General features: G+C 51.3%; 1 protein-coding gene across 1 annotated transcript in view; it reads right to left on the bottom strand.

The window, feature by feature from the left end:
• Arl8b (ARF like GTPase 8B) overlaps positions 1–7,678 on the bottom strand; it is a 34,140-nt gene extending 26,462 nt beyond the window's left edge. The window contains exon 1 of the mRNA XM_090323758.1: positions 7,350–7,678. Coding sequence (XP_090179884.1) covers positions 7,350–7,472 — 123 coding nt within the window. The 5' untranslated portion in view covers positions 7,473–7,678. The remainder of the gene's footprint in view (positions 1–7,349) is intronic.
• Positions 7,679–26,183: the final 18,505 nt, after the last annotated feature.

Here is a 26,183-nt window from a genome sequence, read left to right as displayed (position 1 = left end):
GCATGCACAAAGCCCTGGTTTTGATTCCTCTGTACCACATACACAGAAACCGCTGGAAGTGATGCTGTGGCTCAAATGGTAGAGTGCTAGCCTTGAGCAAGAGCTCAGTGTCCAGGCCAGGAATTTGAGCACCAACACTGGCAAAAACAAACAAAAAACAAAACAAAGTTATTAACAGGAAGACTAAGCAAAGTTTTTAGCAGGATGGTCCAGTACCCTTGTACTCCTCGTAGAAAAGAACTAACCGGCTGTTGCTATTTCAGTTTTTCTCTTTATGAATGACAGAAAGTTTTCAGCAATAGTTAGAAATTCAGGTCTGGCATGGTGACCCGGGAGAATCATCAAGAATTCAAGGCCAACTGGGGCTACCTAACAAAGTGTCCCCACCCCCACCCCCAAAAAAAATTCATAATTAACTGTGCCTGGTGGTACAGGCCTATAATCCCAGCACTGGAGAGGCTAAGGCAGCATGATTCTGAGTTCAAAGCCAGGGTGTTTCCCTCTTGCAAGTGAGTCTTTAGTACTCACCTGTGAGATGAGGTCTCCAGGTCAACTACTTCCCTGTCTACAAAGAATGCATGCTCAGTCCTAACCCAGAGTATGACCTCATCACATGGAATCTGCCTACGAAGGACTATCATTCTACATGAGCAATGTACAGATGGATTCTCCACTCCTCCCAGGTGTGCGAAGACTGGTCTCATTCTCACAGCAACCATGAGGAAACAAGCTAGAGAACACCACAGTCTGCAGGTTCCGAATTCAAACCCAGGCTTTTCTGACAGTACATATTTAAATATTACCCAATGAGACTTCAGTCCATTCACTCAACAACCAGAGGGCACCTATGGAGTCTGGCCCAGTGGAAGTAGAGATAGACAAAGACATACAACTCTGGATAGGCGGCATAAAAAGAAAGGAGGGGGGGGGGGACAAGGCTTCACAGTTCTGGGACCTGGAAAATGAGTAAGATGAAGCTGCCTATTCTAAGGGAAGAGAAGATACAGCAGATACGACAAAGCACAGTAGGCAAAGGATCCTGGCAGGGAATCTTGCACATCAGCACCATAGTAAAACACCTCCAGCAAAGGCCAACGACCTTCATCCTCTCCCCACATCCATCCTGCTCATTTCCACAGGCAATGTAGCCCCTCCTCTATATTCTGCCAAAAGAAATACTAAGCTATGCAAGTATTCACAGGAAAGATACTCAAGTATTAACCCACAAAGCAAAGCCGACATGCAACTTTTAGCAACAAAGTCAAAGGAAGCTAAAAATAAATATGGAACACTAGAAGAGATCACACTTTATTGCAAAACTAGTTTTAGTCACTGGACTTTGAAGACTTGTGCATATATCAAGTGACAAATTGAGACCTTAAAAGGATTAACATGTAGATAAAAAGATTAATATGTAGGTAAGAAGCCCAAATTCTTAGCAGCTCATGTATTTTACAGGCGAGGTTGAAGGTGAATTCCAGACCCATCGGACAAGGGTCCCTTAACCTTTCTGACTGTCCACCTAATACCACAAGACTGCTTTTACTTTCCTGCTGCTCCTTCTTGAACAACCATATCCTCCCCCAACCTGAGAAGTATAAGCTCCCTATTCTATCCAAGCTGTTGATGGGTGAAACCCATTCTGCTCTCACAGTACAGCACAACAGCAATTCCTGCCATGATCCCAAGTCGGAAAAGTCTTATTCAAGTAATTCCCTCACATACTAGGAGCCAAGGCAAGGGAGAGGAACTCCAAACACATTGTGGACCAATGGTAAGGCCAGGTAATATTCTATCCCATGAGGCTCGTGAATGCCTGTGCAGGATGTACACTGATGAACTGTCAATCACAGAGCCTTCCTTCCTCCATTTAAGTACACTCTTGTTCTAATAGTCACGCATGCATTTATGTTAAAAACCTTATAATGCAACACTGGGATAGAGCATCTTAAAATGGGCCAAGTCTGACCTCTGTGCAGCAAAGGGACAAAGATGACATATGGTAACAATTGTGACAGGCAACACAATCAACTCTAAATTAGGAAGACAAGAGGACAGGAAAATTCAAAGATGACAAATGGTCAAATCACATGGCTCAAGTGCTAGCCTGGAGTAGACAAAAAAAAACCCCAAACTACTTCTGCATTTCCATAGTAAAGGTAAAAGTTCACTAACTGACAACGGCAGATAGTCCTCTAAATGTCTAAACATCAGTTTCCACGATTCCTACTGTCCACATCATTCTTCCTAATTCGTACACACATACACACACACACACACACACACACACACACACACACACACACGACAGTACACATGACTTATTCGTAATGCATGTCCATAAAGACAATAGCCCTCAAATACCCATGCTTAAGAATCCCAAGGGCAGGAACACAGCTCACTGGCAGAGTGACTGCCTAGACCACTTGAGGCCTGACATCTGACCCCTGGCACTGAAACAAACAATAAAAACTCTACAGAAAACCAGGCTGGCTTGGAACAGCAATCCTCAGATCTGTCTCCTGAGTAGATAGTATTACAGGCGTGAGCCACTGGCACATGGCTCTTTTTTTCTTTAATGACTACTGGGGACACAATGGAAAATACCTATAATCCCTGCATTGGAGAGAGGCAGGGGGCCAGCCGGGCTATATAATGAGACCTCTATAATCTTCCCAAATACCATATTTTCCTAAAAGCTCTGCGGTAATAAGCTTTTTGAAGGAGTCCTTTACCAATAACAATCTGTAAAAGTGTATGACAGATGTAGTGATAAGTTACTTGTCATTGCAGCATCTGGGAGGCTGAGGCAAGAAGATTAAAAGTATGGGAGTGGTAGCTCAGGCCTGTAATCCTAGCTACTCAGGAGGCTGAGATCTGAGGATCAAGGTTCAAAGTCGGAACTAAAGACAGACTCTTATCTCCTGTTAATCTCTAGAAAATAGGAAGTGGTGTAGTGGCTCAAGGGTAGGGTGATAGCCTTGAACTGAAGAGCTCAGGAACAGCACCCTGGCCCAGAGTTCAAGCCCTATGACCCACCAAAAACAAACACAATAAGCCCAGTGCCGGTGATTCTATCTATAATCATGGCTACTCAGGAGGCTGAGATTTGAGGATGGCAGTACATAGCCAGTCTAGGAAGTGGCACTTCAGCTCAAGGGGTAGGGTGGTAGCCTTGCATTGAAGAGCTCAGGGACATGCCCAGGCCTAGAGTTCAAGTCCCACAACCAATAAAAAAAAAAAAAAACGTAGGCCACCAAGTCCACTAGACCCTTATCGCCAATCAACCAGTAAAAGGGCTGGAAGCAGAGGTGTAGCTCCAGTTGTAGAGAGAGCACTAGCCTTGAGCACAACCACTCAAGAGCAGTGCCCAGACTCGGTTCAAGCCCCATGACAGGCACCAAAACAAAGAAAATATTTTTGTAAGATTCTCTACTTTAAAAACACATTTATAAAAGCTTATCTTGTAATATTTTTGCAAATTCTATACTCGAATTCATCGACTCTATTCTGTAAAAGCCTCCTGGAATTACTGGATATGTACTGCACTCACAGACACGTGGCTTATTGTGCAACCCGCGGCAGTGAGCGGTGGGCAGCACCTCTTCCCTGCACTCCTAGCACAGGCAGTCTAGGGGTGTAAGCGAGCACTGTGGACATCAAGTTCCTCTTAATAAAAACCACAAAAAACGAGCTATCATCTCTGCTTCAAATCCCTTAAGAATGTTAAGATTAAACAACAATGCAAGTGGCTACCCTTATCTTTTAGCACTGAATCAAGCCCCTCCTTGTAAATCAATGCCACTGTTTTTATTTATTTTTTTATTTTTGGCCAGTCCTGGGGCTTGAACTCAGGGCCTGAACACTGTCCTTGGGCTTCTTCAAGGCTAGTGCTCTACCATCTTTTCCAGCTTTTTCTATGTATGTGGTATCAAGGCATCGATCCTAGGCAAGCACTCTACCACTAGGCCAAACTCCCGGCCCCAAATTTTTAATTTTTAAGGTGAATTTAAGACATGTAAGGCTGATATTTACAAAAAGCTGTCTCAACCTTCTCCTACTGGAAAGTCATGGGAGGTACATAATGAGATGGCCAGCTTTCTCAAGCAATTCTGACTCTACAAACCAAACATCTTGTACAAAATACCAAAGTATTATGCAGTTCCTTTTTGTAAAGGCTCAATTTACTATTTCAGACACACTGTTTCTATCTAAAATCTATAATCCTTACTATGTTTTCCTCATCCTCAATGTAGTCTCTTAAGAATCCCTGGACCAGGTGTCACATGCTGTAAGCTCAGCACGCAGGCAAAGAGACAGATGAGGTGAAGCTGGAATTCCAGGTTAGTCTAAGGGCTGGAAAGGAAATAGTATGAAATTCAGAGGTCTCCTTTGTCAGCATTTCAAAAGTCACTTCCAAGTAAAATATTTTTGTTGTTTTAAATTCTTTCATTGAAAAAGCGTAACTATGTATATGGCATCCAAGGTAATTTTTATGTAGGCCTACAATATGAAATGATTAAAGCAATTTAACCACGTCTTCATAGATCACATTTTCCTAACACTACACTACTAAAGTTCAGAAGAATAGTCTATTACAGTAGCGTAACCACTAGGCCATTAGGAATTCACAACACTGCACAAATTCTGCTGCTGTTCAGTGGAATTATTAATCACCAAAGAAAGGCAGAGACAGTGTGATAACTAAACACAAGCCATAAATCTACCACTGCAAGGCCACTTTGGGGCACTACTGCACTCAAAGGAAAAGACTCCAGCTGATTCAAGTCTCAGTTATTTCCCACTGTTAGTGTACAAGGAAAGTACACCCCACAAACAACCACTGTGCTACTCCTGCAGTGGACAAGCATGGCAACAGTCGCTTAACTATCTTCAGTGCAACTCTGTAAGAAACATCCTATGACCTCTATTTAACAAGGAGAAAGCCAAGACTCAAAGAGGAAGTGGCAGACAGATTTCAAATCCACAGCTGCTGCTTGGTATCCATGTTCACATTGAGTTGAGATGTAAGCATAGAAACTACCAAGAAGAGACTGGGTGCAGTGGCTCATACCTGATATCCTAACTACTCAGGAGGTTGAGATCTGAGGATGCTGGTTCAAAGCCAGCCCCAGCACTAAAGTCGTGAAACTCTTATCTCCAATTAACCATCAGAAATCCAGAAGTGGTGCTGCAGCTCCAAGGGCAGGGTGGCAGCCTTGAGCTGAAGAGCTCAGGGACAATGCCCAGGCCCAGAGTTCAAGTCCCTCCACCAACCAATAAAAAGAGTTCAAAGTTTACTCAACTTCACATTTCCCACATAATGACTCCTCACCCACAGATTCAACCGATTGTACTATGTTTTTCACTGTAATCAAGCTTATCTGAGGTAAGGTTTACAAGATAACTCCAATCCCATTATCACAAGAAAGCTTACACACTAAAGCCTAGCCTCTGCATTATCATATTCAAAACCTAATATGAGCACATATCCTGAAGTTTGATTTTCCATATTAATTTTGGTGACAGCCACAAGTTGTACTCTCCTTCACGCTCAACACCTGTTGAGAAAGTCAGTCCTAAAAAAAGAAAACAGCAGGCCCATTGCAAAAGGAGCCCGACAAGAGGCGAACTTTATTTCCATGTGTAACATTAAAAGCAGAATCTCTTCTACAGCTCCTCACTACTGTGTTCTCCAACCAGGCAGCCTTGTGTGAATCAGTCCTGTGGCCAAACCAGTTGGGCAGCTAGTGTCTGTTAAGTAAGGATTTCAAAAGACACCGGAAAGCTTGATGAGTGGCTGCCATTTCTTTTTGGGACAGTTCGAAAGCCCATCTCTGGCAAGTACAAGCCCTAAACCTGAGTCACAACAACTTCTGGACTTTAAAGATTAGGAAAAACCTTTCACTCCCACTCCTTTCCAGCCTCTTAGAAAGGGGGGGGGGATACTAAAGAAACACCCTTATGGAGCTGGGAATATGGATTAGTGGTAGAGTGCTTGTCTAGCATGCATGAAGCCTTGGGTTCTAGTCCTCAGCCCCACATGCACAGAAAAAGCCAGATGTGGAGCTGTGGTTCAAGAGGCAGAGTGCTAGGCAGCCTGGCACTTTATAAAAGTTCTCAGAGTCAATGTCTTCCCAAATACAAATCCTATGATTGCTACATAAATCATATTCCAGCCCTAACAGCGCAATGTATGTTTTACATTTTTCAAGGCAGAACATACAACGTATAAGAGGATTTATTGTTGTTTGGGGTTTTTTCATTGGACCGGGGCTTGAACTGGGCGCTATTCCTGAGGGTTTTTTTTTGCTCAAGGCTAGTGGCTCTGCCATAGGAGCCCACAGCTCCACTTCTGACGTTGTGCTGGTTAATTCAACACAGGAGTCTCAACCTCTCCTGCCCAGGCTGGCTTTGAACTGCCATCCTCAGATCTCAAGCCTGAATAACTAGTTACAGGTGTAAGCCACTGCCTCCTCCTTCCTAACACTTCCCTTCCAGGGAGAAAAAGTCGCCGAGAACCTCCAAAGTTTGTTATCGTTTGCAAGATAAACAACGTGTTATACTGACTGCGGGTCATACCTAGTGGCCCTGAGTCATTCCGACGGCGGTGCAGGGACCCCTTAACCCCAGGACTACAGTGGACGAGGCACGCGGGTCCCTGTCGGGTCCCTGTCGCCTTCCGTCGCCAACCGGCAGCAGTGAGCTCAGCAATCAGCTAACCCTCCACCCGGAACCCCAGCTAACTCAATTACAGGGGCCAACCGCCCACGGAATTCAGAAGCGCCCACAAGCCCCTGCCTTCACAATGGGCCCTTCGTCCCAAGTGGCGGTGCAGGAGAGGGGGTCACGGGGGGGGGGGGAGTGGAGGGTTCGGGGAAAGTGACAGGCCAGCCAACTCTTCAGCCGCCTCTCGGGACCAAAACCTAGAGAGATCGCGATCCACCCCAAAACACCCTTCCAATCGGCGTGGGGGGGAGCGACGCGCGGGACCCAACCCTTTAGCAGGACGACGACGCCAGGAATTAACCCTCCAGCTGCTGCTGCTTTCCGAGGGACAACCTCCAGCCCTCCACCGGAAACAGGAGGGCGACCCGAGTCCCGGGCCTCGGCGAACGGACCCTCCCTCCTCCTTTCGTCCCCACCCAGGGCGCAACCCCCGGCCCAGAGGATCCCCCCACCGCTCCCAGGGATCCCCCCGGCCCAGGACGCCCCCCCCACCGCTCCCAGGGATCCCCCCGGCCCAGGACGCCCCCCCCCCACCGCTCCCAGGGATCCCCCCGGCCCAGGGCGCGCCGGGCCTGGCGGCCGGGGTGCGGCCCCGCGGGCCGGGCGGGCGGCGGGCTCACCGCGATCACGTTGACGAAGGTGGTCTTGCCCGAGTACTGCAGCCCCACGAGCGTCAGCTCCATCTCCTCCTTCCAGAAGAGCGAGCGGAACCAGTCCAGCAGGCGGGAGATGAGCGCCAGCATGTTGACGGCCGGGACGGACCCACGGACGGACGGGAGGACGGACGGCGGCGGCGGAGACCTCCAGTCGAGCGGGCCTCGGCCCGGACGCCCCTCTCCTCAACGGCTCCCGGGGCCCGGCGGACGCGGGCGGACACGGGCGGGCGGACGCGGGCGGACGGCGGCAGCCGGAGCCAGGAAGCCCAGCAGGTCATATGACTCGCCCTCCCCCCCCCCACACGCTCTCCTCTGCGCAGGCGCCGGCGCCCACGCCAAGAGCGGCGACCGCCACGTCGGAGCCAGGCGCGGCCGCCGCCCGCAGCGCCCCCAGCGGGCGGGTGCGGCGGCCGCGCCCGCCTCCCAGGCCGGGGGCGGGGCTCCGTCATGGCCACGCCCCTCCCCTCCACATCCTGCCGGGTGCCCCATCCCTCCTTCTCTCTCTGCCCCTTCCCACTGCTCCATCCACGTTCACGGACGATTGCCTGGAAAAACGCCCCGACTCGGAGGAATTCATCATGAAATTTAAAAAAAAAAACCCATCTCTGAGCCGAGGGTCACGCCGGTGAATGCCCAGGACGAGGGAGCGCCTGCGTGTGTCCACCGAAGGGCGGGGAGGCCACGGGGCCTGACACAGGGCTGGCCTGCCTCTGCGTGGAGCCATTCACGTCCACGTCTCAGGACTTGGCAAGTAGCGGCCCTCCCCGACCTCTGCTCTTGGCCCCATTGCTGCGCGCACACACACAGTAGTCACTCCCCGGCCTGTCAGGAGAGGCTGTCGTGCATGTCCTGTTGAGCAGCTGGCGGGAGAAGACCAGGCCAAGGCGCGCACCTCTCCCACTGAGTCACACACCTAGCCCGGTTCCCGGCGGGAGGAGGGGGGGGGACACTGCTGGGATTCATCCATCATGGTCTGCCGAGCTCCCATCAGGCACTGCTGGGATTCATCCATCATGCACTGCGGAGCTCCCATCAGGCACTGCTGGGATTCATCCATCATGCACTGCGGAGCTCCCCTCAGACAAAGCGGAGATTCCATCATGCACCGGGGAGCTCCCATCAGGCACCGCTGGGATCCCGTCAGGCACCGCGGGAGCTCCCATCAGGCACCGCTGGGATCCCGTCAGGCACCGCGGGAGCTCCCATCAGGCCCCGGGCCTGGGAGCATCCCTCCTTTCGGACCTCGAGAATGACCCGCCAGCAGACATGGCCGGAGCTGGCTGGCTCTCTGTGGTGGACAGGCTCGGGTCAGGTCCTTCCACCCGGCTCTCCGCGGACTCCGCAGCGCTGTCCTGGCCTCCCGAACACCCGTGGCGACCACCGTGACAGTAAAAAGGACAGCAAGCCGGGACCCAGGCTCCTCTCTGTAATCCGAGCTGCTCGGGGGTCTGAGAAGCCAGCCCAGACAAACAAATCCCACAGACCGAGGAGGGCCCGGGGCGGAGGCCATGGCAGGGGGCGGAGGCCTGGGACGCCCCGCCGAGGGGCGCCGACTGGCGGCCACCGCGCGCATTGCACGCCCCGGGCCGACGCCCAGGACTTTAGGATCCCGAGGATTGGGTCGATGGCCAAGTGGGGCTCAGAGCCGCTCGGGAGGCTTTCCAGGGGGACAGGTCGGTCCCCACAGCCTCGGCCGTGCCCTCCCCTGATGTGGGGGGGAGGATGGATTCCAGTCATCCCAAAGATGCCTCCTTGTCATTCGTCCTCCCACTCAGGAGGGTGAGATCCGAGGATGGTGGTTCGAAGCCAGCCAGGACAGGAGACTCCCTCGGACTCTCATCTCCAATGAACCACCAGAAAGTTAGTGGCTGACGTGGTAGGGCACTAGCCAAGAGAGAAAGAGGTCAGAGACAGAGCCCAGGCCCTTAGCTCAAGTCTCAGTACAGGCCCAAGAGAGAGGAGAAGGAAAGAAAGGAGAGAGAGAGGGCTAGAAAGCACTAGAACCACCTTACTAATTAATTTTTAAGAGCTCATTATTATTTAATGGTTGCTTGCAAGCGATTAAGGGAGATAAACCCAGGACTGAAAGATTATTTTCTCTCCTTTCTTCTCCCCTCCTCTTTCTCTTCCTCCTCCTTTATTACCGCTCATCTCTTCTTCTTTTTCTGGGGGGATGGGCGATGCCAGTCTTAGGGCTCAAACTCAAGGCCTGGCACTCACTTTGCTCTTTTACTCAAGGCTGGGGTTCTACCTCTTGAGCCACACCTCCACTTCTGATGTTTTCTGATTGGTAATTGGAAATAAGAGTCTGTCATATTTGTCTACCCCACCTGGCTTTGAACCAGGATAGTCAGATCTCAGCTTGCTGCACAGCTAGGATTATAGGCATGAGCCACCAGCCCTGGCTCACACTTCATTTTTCAGTAAGGTCGTTGTGCTGGTCCTGAGAGGCAGGGGCTGAGGGGGAAGAAAACTGAAGCTGTCAGAGCACCTGGGGAAGGGAGAGGCCAGAAACACAGAGGTTTACCCACAAGACTATCACAAAAGGTCCCTGGTCACCCTGTGGGAAGTTCTGACGCTGTCTGGCTTCTCCAGGTTGTGCCACATTGTGAGGTGGGTGTTTGTCAGTCTTGAAGCAGCTACATTCCCCAGGCTTGGGAGGTGAATTGTTGGAAGGAAGCAGGGACTAGCGCCAGCTTTCTCTGACTCCTGCAGTCCTCTCTATGAACAGCAGGGGGCAGTCTTTGCCATCATTTCTAACACCTGGGGGGGGGGGGGGGAACAATGCCTCTGCTTCTCTTCCTCCTTCTTCTCTCTTTTCTGCTTCCTTTTTTCTTTTCTTTTCTTAACATTCCTGGGGCTTAAACTCAGTGCCTGGGCTCTGCCCCTGAGCTTCTTTTGCTCAAAGCTCTACCACTTGAGTCCTCGTGCCACTTCCAGCTTTTTCTGGAACTGAGGAACAGAACCCAGGACTTCCTGCATGCTAGGCAAGCACTCTACCACTAAGCCACGCTCCCAGTACCAACATCGTCTGGGAGTACTGGTTCAAGAAGAAGAAATTGGAAGGCCGGGTCACTCAACTAAGGCACCAAAGCAAAGGCAGGGCAGCCCTGGTGTTGTTGTTTGCATTCAGGTGAGCCCCAAGAGAAAGTGGTGAGTCCCCAGAGACAGTGGGAAGAGACTCAGAGACACTGGGCCCTCCAGACTCCAGGGAAGCCCTGGGCTAGACCTCAGAAATCCTCCATTAGTGGGAAAGCCCATGGATGCTGGGAGATGTGGACACACAGCTGCAGTGAGGGCCCCACAGGAGCTTCAGCGTCCCTGGCCATTCCCTTGTATGTCACAAACACTTCCCCACCACACCCCATCACCCACTCTTCACTTGGCTAATTTCTGCTCAGCCTTCAGGTTATAGGTCAAATGTCACTTCCTTAAAGTGCAGTCCCTGAATGACTGGGCCAGATAAGTGTGGTGGCCTTTAACTCCTTTCCATCCTTCCGTAAGATGGAAAGGGCACTTTCCTGCCTGGCTGGTGACATTTGCTTGATGGCTGTGGTGAGGTCAGTACTGTGCCGCATCCATGTCACTGATATCAACACGGAGTCTGAGGTGGGGCTGGGTTCCAAGATGGCTGTATAGAGGAAAGAAGGTGAGAAAGAGAAGATGGTATTCTAGGGGTTGGAATAGTAGAAGAAAGAAAAAGCATCAGATAATGAGTTTGAGTCCTGGTGTCAGATGAAAAAAAAAAGAGAATTCTAAATCTCCTAGCCCGGTAGAAACTATTTGTCCTAAAGGATTCCTGGACTGCAGTGGCTGTAATCCCAGCCATGCAGAGGCTGAGCTCTGAGGACTGAGTTCGAAGCGAGCAGGAAAATCCATGAAACTCTCATTTCCAAGTAATCAGCAAAAGCCAGAAGTGTTGCTATGGCTCAAGGGGTAGAGTGTTAGCTTTGAACACAAAAGCCAAGTGAGGATGAGGTTCAGAGTTCAAAGTCCCTGTACTGAGATGCGTACATGTGCTCACACACACACACACAATCAATCAATCCAATAAGAGAAAGAATCCATGATTACCCAAGTGAGAAATGAACTAAGAATAAGAATTATTTTAAGAACTTAATGCAAATTAGCTCATTTAATCTCCTTATACCTCTACAGAGTACATATATCTACCACCCTCATTCGAAAGAGGAACAAACCAAGACCTAAAGAGATTCAGTCTGAGGCTGGAAGTGTGCTGAGTGGTAGAGTGCTTGCCTAGCAGGCACGAAGCCCTGGGTTTGATTAATCCGTACCCCATACACAGCAAAAACCAGAAATGGTGCTGCTGGGTAGAGAACTAGCCTTGAAAAAGCCTAAGGACAGTGCTAAGGCCTTGAGTTCAAGCCTCAGGACTAACAGAGAGAGGAGAGGGACAAGGAGGAGGAGGAGGAGGAGGAGGAGGAGGAGGAGGAGAGACAGAGAGAGGGAGAGCCATTTCCCTAAGACTGTGCAGACACAGGATTCAAGCTCAGGCCAGGCTCTGAGTCTGTCAGGCAGGTGAATAGAGACCCCTGACTGTACATAGCAGATTTAGAAAACTCCAGCCAAAGCCTCAGAAAACCCTGACTTCTGCCACACAGCTAGAACCTCTGTCTTTTCTTCCAGTCTCAGGTGTCCAGATCTGAACCTGTGACACACCAGGCAAAGGCTCCGGGCTAAACCCTTCCCCTCTCCTGCCAGCTGCTATCACAGAAGCCCTTTTCAGTTCTCACAGTAGCAAAGCATGAGTTCCAGCCCTGGTGAGGGCTGAAGCATATGCAGGAAGCCAGTGGCGACCTCCTGAGGAAGGAATGTGGGGACTTGGGGGAGGGCAGGTATTTCTTTTTTCCTTCTATAGACAGGGCTGCTTTTTAAATGAACTTCTCTTCATATTTCTTTAATCCACCTGTTACCAGACCAGATGGACATAACTAGCATTTTCCTTCACAGGCTTCAAAGAAAACTATACAGAAATGAGAAAATGAAGACACACACACACACACACACACACACACACACACACACACACGCCCCTGGGGGGCTGAAACCTTCATGAAGCCTTTCCTACATCTCACTGGGCTCTCACTAGGCCCCCCAAGCATTCTGCTAGGTTTGTGGAGCCAGATGAGTAACACTGGAAATCCCAGGTGGCTTCCTGAAAGAAGCAGCCTGCAGGAAAAATGAATCTGGGCATACAAAAGGAGGAAGTAGGCTTTCCACACAAAGGGGAATGCATCTGCCTGCACACATACTTTCAATCCATCAGAGATCAGTGAACTCTTTGTGAGAACAGATGTATTACTCAGTTACCGGCTGCTGTGACAAAATACCCTGAACAAGTCACCGTAAGGGAGGATTTATTTAGGGCTCCTGGCTTCAGAAGCTCCATTCCAGGTCATTGGGGGAGGAGGGGCAGCAAGGAGCAGGGCTATTCACCTCATGGCAGCAGAGAGAGGGGCGTGGGGACTGAGGCAAGGTGACCTTTAAAAGTTTGTCTCCAGTGACTCACTTCTTCCAGCTCCTGACAACCATAGAGTATGAACTCCTACTGTGGATTCATCCTTTGATGAAGTTATCCTCTCCTTGATGGAAGGAAAGAGGAGAAGGAGGGAGAGGAGGGAGGAGGGAGAGAAGGCCAGTATCCAAATGCAGGTCCAGATAGACAGCCTGAGGCAAATCCTAGCTCATTTACGTCTAATTGTGTGGTCTAAAGTCTCTGGGTCTCTAGTTCTTTTCTTTTGTTGGCAGTGGGGCTTGAACTTAGGGCCTGGGTGCTGTCCTGGAGCTCTCTTGCTCAAAGCTAGCCCTTTATCACTTGAAGGGCCTAACTCTGCCTAACTCTACTTGTAGTTTTTGCATAAACTGGAGATGAGTGCCTTGCAGGGAATTTTTCTGCCCCACTTGATGTCAGACTTGGATCCTTCCTTCTCAGGCTTTAGGGTTGTCTGTTTCTTAGCTGTCAAATGGTCATCAACCATTGTTATCATAATTTACCCAGATAACTTATGTAGTTGTGTTTGACCTGAAACCTATACTCAATAAATACTAAATAAATAGCAATTCTGTCCTCAGGGATAGGGGAAGGATCCAAGGACTTTTTTGTTGATATTTTTTTCAGAACATGTTTTCTTAGGCATTTGCAAGAGAAAAGTAGCTCTTGCCTTTTGTTTGCTCACCCACCCTTATTAGGGGACTTCCCATCTCCTGGCCACAGGGAGGTGGGAGTAACTCAAGTCTAGCCAATCACAGCACAGGGAGGAGGATGTAAACCAATTCCACCCAATCATATCATTCCCTCCATCCAGTGAGGACCCAATTATCACCCTTCCCTGGAATTGCAAAGCCAATGTTGGGACCAACCACCAATACATGGGAAGAAAACCCAGCTGAGAAAACCCAGGCTGAGCTGACAGCCTGGCCTGCCTGGTGTTTGGTTTGTGAATGACTTCAAGAACCCTGAGACCCCAACAATTGCTAACTCCCCTTGATTCCTTAGCCACTGTGACAAAGACGACTTCTGACAGCCATCCAAGCTCACTGGCAGTTCTCGATCATCGGCTCTGAACTCGAGTTCCAAGAGGTCTCAGAAGACAGCCTAGGCCAGTGACTTAAAAAAAAAAAAAACCAGCCATGTCAGGCACAGTGGCTCATGTCTGTAACCTTAACTACCCTGGAGGCGGAGACCTGAAGATCACCATTCAAAACCAGCCTGGGCAGAGAAGTCCATGAGGTTCTGATCTCCAGTTAATCACCAAAAAACCTGCAAGTGGAGCTGTGGCCCAAGTAGTAGAGCACTCGCCTTGAGAACAAAAGCTCAGGGACAGCGCCCAGGCCCCTGAGTTCAAGCCCCTTGACCTATCACACACACACACACACTCACAAGAGGAATCAGACCCTGAGCCTCACCGGGCACCTGGACCTGTCACTCACTCCAGGCAGTCTGGACCCACTTCCTATAACCGAGTCACTGTGACAGCGATTTGGTCACCGGTGACACCTGGTCAGTCAAGCCTCAGCAAGAACACATCCGCCACGGGGCAGCTGACTGAACCTCCAGGCAGTTCACTGGCCAGATCTGGAATCTCACCCTTGACTCCAAGACCTCCCGACGAAAGCGGCTGACTATCCACCCAGCTTCCCCTCCTCAGTCCTTGCTGAACACCATCTCCACCTACCACCACCGAGTGGCCAGTGTCTGCGACGGCCCCACGCCCTTCTACCTCAGGTCCAGTTGGTGAGAGGCTCAGATCAGGGAGCCTCAAGATGTCAGGAAGGCCCTCGAGACAGAAAGGCTTCTGTAGTAGATAAAGTATTGCTTCACGCACGCACCATCAAGCTCCCCAGGACCCAGCTGCTTCCTCTGTGTTTCCCGGGTACCAGGCTCATCTAAGAAGTGAAGCACGAGTCCGATCCTCGTTTAGAAGATGAGGAGGAGAGGATGGGGCCTGGGAGGGATTGGCTCAAGTGGTAGAGAGCCGCCCTGGCATAGAGCAAGGTCCTGAGTTCAAATCCCACTACTGCAAAATGAGATGAGTAAAAAAGAGCCAACGTGGGGCTGTGGGCTCAGGTAGCAGAGCACCAGCCTTGAAGGGAGGAGCTAAGGAGCAGTACCAGGATACAATGAAAAGCTCCTTGGCCACAAGGCTGGCATTTGGACCCGGGCCTCCCCTGATGCACCCCTGGGCCCTTTCGGGGACCCACGGACCCTGGGCTTTTCTCCAGGCTGGAGCTCCACCACTGGAGCCGCAGCACCTCTTCCGGCGGGACCGAGGACTCGAACCCGGGTCTTGGTGCATGCTAGGCCAGCGCCCGGGTGCCCCGGCCCCGGTTCCCCGGTTCCCCGCCCCGCGCGCTTCCCCGGCCGCCCGGCAGAGGGCGGTGGAGGCCCGCGCAGCCCCCGCCGCCGTCCCGCGCGGGCGCGGCCTCGGGCGGACACGCGGCTCCCGCGGGACGGCAGCGTGTGCGGGCAGCAGCGGCGGCCGCTACCGGGGCTGACCTGGGGGGGGTCGGGGCACCGGAGCCCCACGCGGGCCGCGCGCGAGGGGAGCTCGGGTGGGGAAGCCCGGCCAGCGCGCATTCGGCGGAGACTTCAGAGCCCTGCGGGACGGGGCGGGGCGGGGCGAGGGGCGGGGCTGAGGTGAGGGGCGTGGCTGGGTGAGGGGGCGGGGCTGAGAGGTGAAACGGGGTGAGGGGCGTGGCTGAGAGGTGGGGCGGGGGTTGAGGGGCGTGGCAGAGGTGAGGGGGCGGGGCTGAGGTGAGGGGCGGGGCTGAGGTGAGAGGGCGGGGTGGGGCTGAGGGGCGGGGCTGAGGTGGGAGAGGGGCGGGGCTGAGGGGAGGGGGCGGGGCTGAAGGGAGGGGAAAGGCGGGGCTGAGGTGGGGGCGGGGCAGGGCCGAGAGGTGGGGCGGGGTGAGGGGCGTGGCTGAGGTGAGGGGGGCGGGGGCTGAGGTGAGGGGGCGTGGCTGAGGTGAGGGGGCGGGGCTGAGGTGAGGGGGCGGGGCGGAAGAGGGGCGGGGCTGAGAGGTGGGGCGGGGCGATGGGTGGGGCTGATGTGAGGGGATGGGGCTGAGGGTGGGGCGGGGTGAGGGGCGTGGCTGAGGTGAGGGGGCAGGGCTGAGGGGCGGGGCAGGACAGGGGTGAGGGGGACTGGGGTGGGGGATGGGATAGGGCACGAGAGGGGGTTAGGTTGTGGCAGGGGTGAGGAGGACAGGTCAGGGATGAGAGGGGGAGGTCGGGGCAGGGCAGGGGTGGTGGGCAGGGGAGGGAGAGAGGAGGGGCAGGGATGGAGAAGGGCCTAGAGCAGGGACAGGGGAAGGGATGGAGGGGGGCCTAGGGCAAAGGCTGGCTGGGGGTGGATCTCGGGATGACACCATGGCCTCCCCCCTCCCGGCACCCGGTTGTCACGGCGATGGACAGCATCCTCCCCGCAGCCAGGACAAGGTGGCCCCATCCCTGGGGGAAGCCACCTGGACCCAGCCCAAGAAGCCCTGTGTCCAGAGTCCAGGTCCTGTCTGGTCCAGGTCTGTCCAGTCCCGCAGGCAGAGGCCCCTGCTGCTGGGGACAATGTTCTCATTCCCTATGGCCAACACGGATCAAACACCCGGATTGCCCCTGACAACCGGACAGTAACAACCATCACCACCAGCCAGCCCAGAGGAGACAGCTCTGTAAGTCCTACCACATGGGTGTGACACCATGTTCAGGTGATGGACCCTCCTTGCTCTTTAGATTAAGGTGAGCATACTTTTTCTCTGCCATGACATTTGTTTTGTTTGGTGGGTTGTGGGGCTTGAACTCTGGGCCTGAGCTCTTCAGTTTAAGACTTGGGCTTTACCACTTGAGCCACAGAACTACTTCCTGCTATGATGAGTTTTCACTCCACAATGTCCCAGCATCTCATCTCTCACTGTCTTAATAATGTGGGAAGATTAGAACAAAAATAATCCCAAGGAAAAAATAAATACTAGAAGTGAACGGAGAGGGTACAGTGTGATCCAGTAGTAGGTGTGAGCTTCTGGGTTTGATCCTGGGGACTGCAAAACATAAACATAAAATCAAGCCAAGCAGGTAGGTTTACATCTGTCATCCTAGCTAATCTGGAGGCTGAGATCTCAGCATCTCAGTGAGAAGCTAGTCTAGGCAGGAAAAATCCATGAGACATTGATCTCCAATTAACTACCAAAAATGAAGAAGGAGAAGAAAGAAGAAGAGGAGGAGGAGGTGGTGGTGATGGAGACAGAGATGGAGACAGAGACAGCAGCCACCAGAAGTGGAGCTGTGGCTCAAGTGGTAAGCATAGGCTTCAAGCAAAAAATGCTCAGGGAAAGTGGCCAGGCTCCTGAGTTCAAGCCACAGGACTGGCAAAAAAAAAAAAAAAAAAAAAAAAAAAAAAAAGTGAATAAATAATAATAATGAAATAGGAGGAAGATAAAGAAATATAAAATATAAAAACACAGCTAGCATTGACCAAATACCAGCTACGGTCAAGCCCTGTGTTAATACTGCACCTGGACTCGAGTCACCTTTAACACTCAGAGCAAATCAAGCCTTCAGTCCTGCAACTTTGGTCCTGGACAGGTGAGGAAACAGAGACATAACGAGGTAGTCATTTGTTCCTGGCCTGCAGCTAGGGATTTAACGTTCAGCCAATAATAGAAGCAGGTCTTGGCTTGCAGAAGAAGGTGTTTGCTGCAGTTGAAGTCAGCCTGGAAGAGCATGTGACAGGGACAAACCTCATTTGCTGCTTGGGCCATTTGCATCTTCAATGTATTATAATTTAAAAAAAAAATAAGTTAGGCTAAGCCTGTCAGTCACTTGTGACTCAAGCCTGTCATCCTAGCTACTCAGGAGGCTGAGATCTGAGGATCCGGGTTTGAAGCCAGCCCAGGCAGATGAGTCTATGAGACTCTTATCTCCAACGAAACACCAGAAAACTGGATGTGGCGCTGTGACTCAAAATGGTAAAGCGCTGGCCTTGAGTGAAAATGCTCAGGGACGGTGCCCAGGCCCTGAATTCAAGCCCCATGACTAATAATAATATAAAGTTAGGGCAGGATTTTCCTCCCATCCCTGTGAGGACAGTAACTGGACAATTAGCACAAAGTGAGTATGAATCTAGAGGCACTTGGGAATGTAGAAACACTGCTAACGTCAACTTCCCCACGCCGCTGAGGAGCCATCACCACTGGTCTTGCTAGCCTCAGTTTCCCCTGTGTACTCTGAAAGCTTCCTGATCACTAAAGAAAATGAATCTTTCATAAAAGCCTCACAACAGCCCACGAATGGAAAGAATCCAATTGGGTCATTCAGTAAATGTATACGTGAAATGGAGCATCCCCCCAGTGGAATCTTAGTTAAAAAAAAAGAATGAGATGTGGAGACACTGACGCAACGTGGGTGAATCTTGAAGACAGGACACTGAAGTAAGTCTCCATCTATGTGAGACGTAAAGAAAAGACAAATGTCTAGATAGACAAGTAGAATGGGTGAGGGGCTCGGAAAGCAGGGGTGGTACGTTTTTGTGCAAGGTCAGCAGGAATTGTTTGAAAAAATCCACTGTAGGGGAGGAGGGTGGGAATGCTCAGGTCTGTCCTCCTAGCTGCTCGGGACGCTGAGAGCTCAGGATCCTCTCCAGCTTGGGCAGACAAATTCCAGATGCTCTTATTTCCGAGTCACCAGCAAAGTGCTGGAAGCTGGGGTGTGGTGGCTCAAGTGGAAGATTTCTAGCCTTGAATGAAGAAGCCAAGCAAGAGCACAAAGCCCTGAGTTCCAGCCTCAGTACTGGGTGAATTTTAATGTGGTGTATACTTCACCACAGTGAAACACAGAAGGGAAGGAGGGAGGGAGGGAAACCACATTAGCTGTCTCTAATCCATCTTTCTTACAAAAGGAGACGGAATTTTTTAATTTTCATTTTCATTTTTTGGCATGCTTAGCCCCAAGCCCATTTCCTAACATTGGCCTGGGCTGTTGCAAACCTCATGCCTTTTAAAAATAGCTTCTCCCCGCCCGCCCCAGTGTGTTTTCCCTTAAACCCAAGAGGCCGGTAATCCCCGAGGGAGGCTGCAGTGAGCAAGATTTGGCTGGTAGCAGGGAGTGCAGGAGGTGAGTCAGCCTGGCAGGTGAGGTCAGCTTGCTGTGACTGCAAGGAGCAAGCCAGCCTGCTTCTGAGCTCCAGGGTGGCCGGGCCAGGTCACACCAGCCGACGTCTGGCTGCTTGGGTGTGAGATTCAGAGGGAGACATTCCTCCTTATGACTCAGTGGCCCAACTGCCCACCACAGCCGGCTTCCAACCCACCACGGAGACCGGAATGGCCAAGCCAAGGTCTTTGGGAAGAGATGAGACGCACAGGGGAGGGGAGAAGAGGACTTGTTTTTGTCTTTGGTGGAATGCTAAATATCTAAGAAATGAAGGGATGATTTCTTATCTTGATTATCCTTAAATCTCTCTCTCTCTCTCTCTCTCTCTCTCTCTCTCTCTCTCTCTCTCTCTCTCTCTCTCTTTCTCTCTCTCTCTCTCTCTCTCTCTCTCTCTCTCTCTCTCTCTCTCACACACACACACACTAGCATGTGGAAAGAAGAACAAATATTTATTGAATGATTATTAACTTAGAGGTGTTCAACTGCAATACCAATCCGAAACGATGAGTAAAAAGTACTCCCCTCTTCCTTTGAACAACTTTGGTGTTTTCCAGGAGAGTGTCAGAAATGGAGACTTGAGAGAGACCAGCCTGTTATCTCCAGCTACTCAGGAGACTGAGATCTAAGGATCACGGATCAAAAGTCATCCAGGGAGGAAAAGTCCTGAGACACCCCCCCCCACACACACACAATGAACTACAACAACAAAAAAAGCTGTGGCCTCAAGTGGTAGAACATCTACCTTGAATAGAAATGCTAAAGCTAACAAACACCCAGACCCTAAATTCAAGCCCCACTACTAACACACACACTTTGCTGTATTTTCGTGAAATTGACAGAGATGTATCTGGATGATTATGATACTGACCCAAAGACCCAATAGTGAGTGCTGGAATGAATCAAGGACTTGTATATTGTTTCACATGCTTGATGAAAGAAAGCAAGAAAACAAAAGTTCTTGTTTTATTTGTATTTCCTTTTTAGTCTTCCGGACATTGAGTCAGTCTTGTAAGGTTTAAGATACAGGAGCCCCACATTAGACAAACCTCAAAACAGTCAGTAGAGACTTTTGTGAGCTGGTCCAAAGAAGTTAGGGAGAGAAGGGGGAAATGTTTGGCAGAAGCCTTCAGGCTTAGCTGTATCCAGGTGATCACAGAGATAGTGTTAGAGACCAGTTATTGTTTGTTTGTTTGTTTGTTTGTTTAATCTCTCAGCTCTGCCTTCAGTGTCTCCCAAAAGGGCAAAGAATCTTCCCAGTAGCTTCAGGCTTACATACTACAAGTTTTCTCTTTAGAAAGACATCTTCTGGGTCAACAAAAGTAGCAGGGTTAAGTCTGCCCTGGCTTGAGTCACGTATTCGCCCTAAGGACTAAGGAAGGTGTTAAATGGATCTGAAACTCTCGAGCTGAGAAAGAGATAGAGGGTTCCCAGAATAAAAGGGAATGGTTGCTAGGCATCCAGAAACAATAGATGCACGCCCAGGGTGTAAACTGTGCCTGGGGGAGTGGGGGGGGGGAAGAGGGTTGAGGGTTCAGGAGCAACTGCCTGGCTTGGCCCAGGCTTAGTGCCCTGGAATGAGTGGACTCAGAGCTCCAGACAGAAACTAACCCCTCACGAGCTGCCTGGCCCTGTGTGAGTCACTGGAAAGCCACCACGGCGTGAGAGCTGCTTCACCTTTTCTTTTTAGGCTGGGAATTAAACCCAGGGCCCAGACTTTCCCCGCCCCCCCCCACCCCAGTTGGTTGTGGGGTTTGAACTCAGGACACCATCTCTGAATTTCTTTGACTCAACCACTTTGAACCACAACTCCACTTACCATTTTCTGGTGGTTAATTGGTGATTAACCTGACTGGACAGGCTTTGAACCTTGATCCTCAGATCTCAGCCACCTGAATAGCTGGGATGATTGGTATAAGCCACTGGCACCTAGCTATTTTTTTTTTTTATATTATCTGGAGACAGGGTCTTGGCTGCGTAGCTAAAGGACATGGAACAATGTGTACCTCCTGCTTCATTCGCCTGCCTCCATACTGTAATGGGCACTGGCTTACAAATTTACACGTCTATACAAATGAAAATGTTATTTCATCCGGGGACTAGGGCTGTAGCTCAAGCAGCATGCTTGCCTGGCATATATAAGGCCTTGTGTTCCATTTCTAGCAACATAGGGGGAATTTTATTAGTATCTTTGTTTTGTTCTGGCCACAGGGTTCAAATCCAGGTTTTTCTGGTGGCAAAGTTCACATTCTACCTCTGAGCTACACAGCCACCCATGTCCTTTTATTTTGGTTAAACGTAACTAGCTACTAGAAGCATCATAAACAGTTCTTGCAGACCGTTTTGCATTTTAGCCTACAACTGTGACGAGGTGCATGCATGCCCAGCCAAGCTGCCAAGAGCTGGTGATGGTTTTGGCACTGTTCTGTTTAGTTCTGCTCTGGTTGTCAAGCCGGAGGGGTTTGGCACTGGCATCTGGAGGGGAGAAACCAGGGCTGTGGTGACACAGTGTGGCCACGCCCAACGGAGAACCAAGCCACCCAAACTGCCACCAGTGCCAGGTGGAGAAGGTGGAGAAGGCCTGTTTTAGAATCTTCACCTGCCTCTGAAATCTCAAAGCTATGTTCTCTCTTGTCCACCTGTCAGGCTGACCAAAGGGGAATGCAAGGCTTCCCCAGACACTTCACCCACCGAGATGGTTGTCATTCATCCCTGCAAATTAGCAAGGGCCTCCAAACCAGATCACGCAGCCCTGAAATCCAGTTGGGACACAACCTGACTGCCCAACTTTGTTTTATTTTTTTGTCGGTGATGGGGCTTGAACTCTGGGCCTGGGCGTTGTCCCTGAGCTCTTCAGCTCAAGGCTACTGCCCTACCCCTTGAGCCACAGCCCCACTTCTCATTTTCTAGTGGTTAATTAGAGATAAGAGTCTCTCGGATTTTAGTGCCCGGACTGGCTGTGAACCACAAACCTTAGATCTCAGCCTTCTGAATAGCTGGGAAGACAGGTGTGAGCTACCACACCCAGCTGCCATGACTGCCCAACTTTTGACACATCGCCCTTTTTGGGCACAGCCGTCCATCAGCCAGCAGGCAGCATGGGTCCCTGGGAACAAATGGCAGGCCTTACCCCCAGGCTGGCCCAGCCTCTGCACCCTGCGCTGGCCGTCAGCTCCTGTCAGCCTTTCCCTGGGTGGGTCAGTCCACGGGACCACTGTCCCGCTGCCCAGCTTCCTGGGACCTGAGTCCCCTCCTTCTGCGTTCTCAGAGCTTGACCTTCCCGAGGCCTCTGGGTGGGGAGGGAGAGGCCCAGAGCCTTGAGTCCACCCTGGGCGTGCAAGGGACACAGCGGAAGGATTAATTCGGGTTCAGAGGCTCTTTAATCTCACTCTGGGCCCGGTTCCCTCTGGTCACTCCCTGGGCAGGGAGCGGGCTCAGCAGAGGCCTGGGAGAGATGTGGGTTGGGTCCCTGGGCTGGGCTGTGTGACCTAGGGTAAGAGGCTGGAGGAGGCAGAGGCAACTCTCCAACGCTGATGCTGCTTCTCTTCCTTGCCCTCCAATCCTCCTCCTCTCCTCTCTTCCCTTTATTATTTTTTGGGGGGGGGAGATGAGGGTAAGGTGCCTGGGCATCCAATCCATTAAGTCAATAGTGTGCTGCCCCTACTGTGTGTGGGGGGGGAGGGTATTCACACTGGAACTCAGGCCTGGACAGGCATTTTCCCCTCAAAGCTACTGCTTTACCATCTGAGCCCTGCTCCAGTTTCAGGTTTCTGCTGGTTGATAAGATGTTTTATTATTTATTTATTTATTTTGCCAGTCCTGGGCTTGAGCTCAGGGCCTGAGCACTGTCCTTGGACTTTCTCAAGGCTAGAGCTCTACCTCTTGAGCCTCAGCACCACTTCCGGCTTTTTCTATGTATGTGGTACCGAGGAATCGAACCCAGGTCTTCGTGCATGCTAGGCAAGCACTCTACCACTAGGCCAAACTCCCGGCCCTGATAAGATGTTTTAAACCGTGATCTTCCCCTCTCAACCTCCTGATCAGCCAGGATTTACAGGTGTGAGCCACCAGGCCCTGACCCACCTTCAGCTTTCCTAATTCACCTTGCTCTCTCTTGCCTTCTCTTTCCTTGGGCTGTCTGCTTTTCTGGAGTTTTCTAGAGCACTGTGTCTGAGCCGATGATGAGGTAGGGTGCAGGGTGGGTGACTGTGTCATCTCAATTGCTCTCCTCGTGCCTCAGACTCCTTTTCTGTAAAGAAGAAATTTGCAATAGGGTTACAGTTCCAGGTTAATGAAGATGCAACCAGCCAGGCACTAGTGGCTCACACTTGCAACCCTAGCTACTCAGAAGGCTGAGATCTGAGGGTTCGAAGCCAGCCCAGGCAGGAAAGTTCCTGAGACTCTCATCTCCAATTAACTACCAGAAAACTGGAAGTGGAGCTGTTTACAGGAGGTAAGAGTCTCAAGGCCTTTCCTGCCCAAGCTTTGAACTGTAATCTTCAAATCTCAGCCTCCTGAATAGCCAGGATCACAGGTGTGGCGAGCCCAGAATGCTCAGCTAAGGTCACAGATTTTTAAAGCTGGAGGCAGCTACCAGGGTGGCTCTGAAGGGAGGAGGGAGGAGAAGGGGGTAGGAAGGGGTGGGGAGGAGGGAGAGGGAAGAGAACCACAGAAGTAGGTACCCAGTCTCAGATCCCAGACAAGGCCCACCCTCTTCTTTACCTTGGTTTCCACAATGGGTGTTCCTGGCCCTGGAGAGTAAGTGTTCAGACAAAGGCTCCGGGCAAGTGGCCGTGATTCACTGCCCCACCCAGCCCCTGACATCCCTACGGTGGGGCACTCTCCTTGCCCACAGCCTGGCATCAGTGGGGTAATAGTGGGGAAAGGAACTTATGGCAGGGGCTGGGAGAGCCACTCATGTCCATGCCAAATGAACCAAGGCCACAGCATCCAGTGCCCACAGCCCTGTGCCTGAGTGGCCGCAACCATCCCACAGTGCTCTGTGTCAGGGACTACACTTCACCTCAGCATTTATCCTGGTATACAGTTGGCACTCATCAGCTGCACATATGAATTGGCTGCTTGCCTTCCAATCTTCCTGCTGCCCTGGACTGTGTGACCCTAGTTGACGGTCCTTAAGGTCTTTGACTCACTTTCCTCATGGGTACAATGAGATATAGAGCCTTTGAGCCTACACTGAAAGGAGCCAGCAGATTCCTGTAATCCTAGCTGCTCAGGAGACTGAGATCTGGGAATCACAGTTTAAAGCCAGCTGGGGCAGCAAAGTCCACCAGGCTCTTATCTCCAATAAATTACTCAGCAAAAGCTGGGAATTTGCAGGGTGCTGGGTACATGTTACTGCTTTAGGAAGGTGATGTGATTAATAAGAAAAAGCTCATGTTCTGGACGGGGAGAAAGCCCGGGTTCAAATCCTGCCTTCCCCCTTCTCCCTCTGGTAATGTTGGGTAAGTCCATTCTGTCTTTGAGCTAGTGCTGAAGTCTAAGTGTCTCAGGCCTGAGGAGGGCAGGGGAAAGGGGGAGAATTCCCAGCCCTGCAAAAACAGGGTGCAGTGGGGGAATGTGAGACTCAACCACAGAGCCCCTCCACCCCCTCCCCACCCACCAGAGCTGCTGGAAACAAGGTTAAGGGTGACCCACACCGCCTCCTCCCTGCCCAAGAGCAGAAGTGAAACGCCAGCCCTACCATAGCAGAAGGCAGAGAAGGGGCACTGAGGTTTCTGGGGACATGGCTTTTTACTAGGGCAAGGTCAAATCCAGGGTGGTGATAGGGCAGAGGGCAGTGGACTGGGTGCAGTGGGCCGAGGTGTGTGTGTGTGTCAGTGAGTGTGAGTGTGAGAGAAGGTCCAGAGAAAGCGGAAGGAAGTGCTTTTATCAGCATTAACAAGAAAAGCATGGGAAGTTGTTGCTACCTTTTGGCCTGATGACCTTCTCCACTTGAGGAGGGGCCCTGAGTCCCCTGGGGACGGCCACCACCCATGCCTCTACTTTGTTATCCTAGCCACTCATGATGCTGAGAATCCAGGTTTAAAGCCAGCTAGGGCAGGAAAAACCTATGAGACTCTTTCCTCCAGTTAATCACACACACAAAAAGCTGAAAGTCAAGGTGTGGCATAAGTGGTGAAGCACCAACTTTGAGTGAAAAAAGCTAAGTAACAGCACCCAGGCCTTGAGTTCAACCCCCAGTACCCGTGTGCACACAGGTACACACACACACACACACACACACACACACACACACACACACACACACAATCTGCAGGTGGATTACACATGCTCTTTCCTCTTAGAAGTTGCCTTACCACATCTATCCCATCGCCACTCTTACCAGTTCCCAGGAGCTGGCCTTTCTGCCTGGCCTGTCTGCAGCCTCGAATGACCAGGCTTTCCGCTCACCCATTTTTCACATGAATCCTGCCATTCCACAGCTCTGGATTCAAGTGTTCCCGAGGAAGCCAAATGACTGCGCACTGGCCCACAAGCACAGTTCCACACCTGTGAGGAGCCCAGACCACTGTCTTTCTTTTCTTTTTTAATGGAGAACATTTCAAGCTGGGAATATGGCTTAGTGGTACAGTGCTTGCCTAGCATGCATGAAGCCCTGGGTTTGATTCCTCGATACCACACACAGACACACACACACACTCACACAGAAAAAGCCAGAAATGGTGCTGTGGCTAAAGTGATAGAGTGTAATCCTTGAGCAAAAGAAGCTCAGGGACAGTGCCCAGACCCTGAGTTCAAGCCCTAGGATTGGAAAAAAAAAAAAAGGCGCATGGCTATTCCTACCTGGCTGGCTTCAAAGCACAATCGTCAGATCTCAGCCCCCTGGGTAGCTAGGATTACAGGCCTGAGCCACCTCTGCCTGGCTACACTAAGGTTGGATGATGGGACTCAGAGCCATTTGTGGCTTACATTCACCCCACTGGGAGATTTGGGGACTCTCTTACCAATGTTCTCAGCAAAGCCAGAGAAGCTACTCACGTCTTACCACACACGGGAAGTGAGGGGAAGACTGGAGGAATTCATGTGATGAATGAGTGTGCAGAAGTCACCCCTGCTACGAGTGCCCAGATGGGGTGCTCACAGCTCTCACCCTGGCTCAGGCTCCCCTTGAATTCCTC

This window comes from Megascapheus bottae, chromosome 33 (genome assembly GCF_031878675.1).
Source record: "Megascapheus bottae isolate mThoBot1 chromosome 33, mThoBot2.hap1, whole genome shotgun sequence".
In the NCBI taxonomy this organism is placed as follows: domain Eukaryota; kingdom Metazoa; phylum Chordata; class Mammalia; order Rodentia; family Geomyidae; genus Megascapheus; species Megascapheus bottae.
Note: the sequence above shows the minus strand (reverse complement) of the source record. Positions and strands in the feature narration are given on the sequence as shown.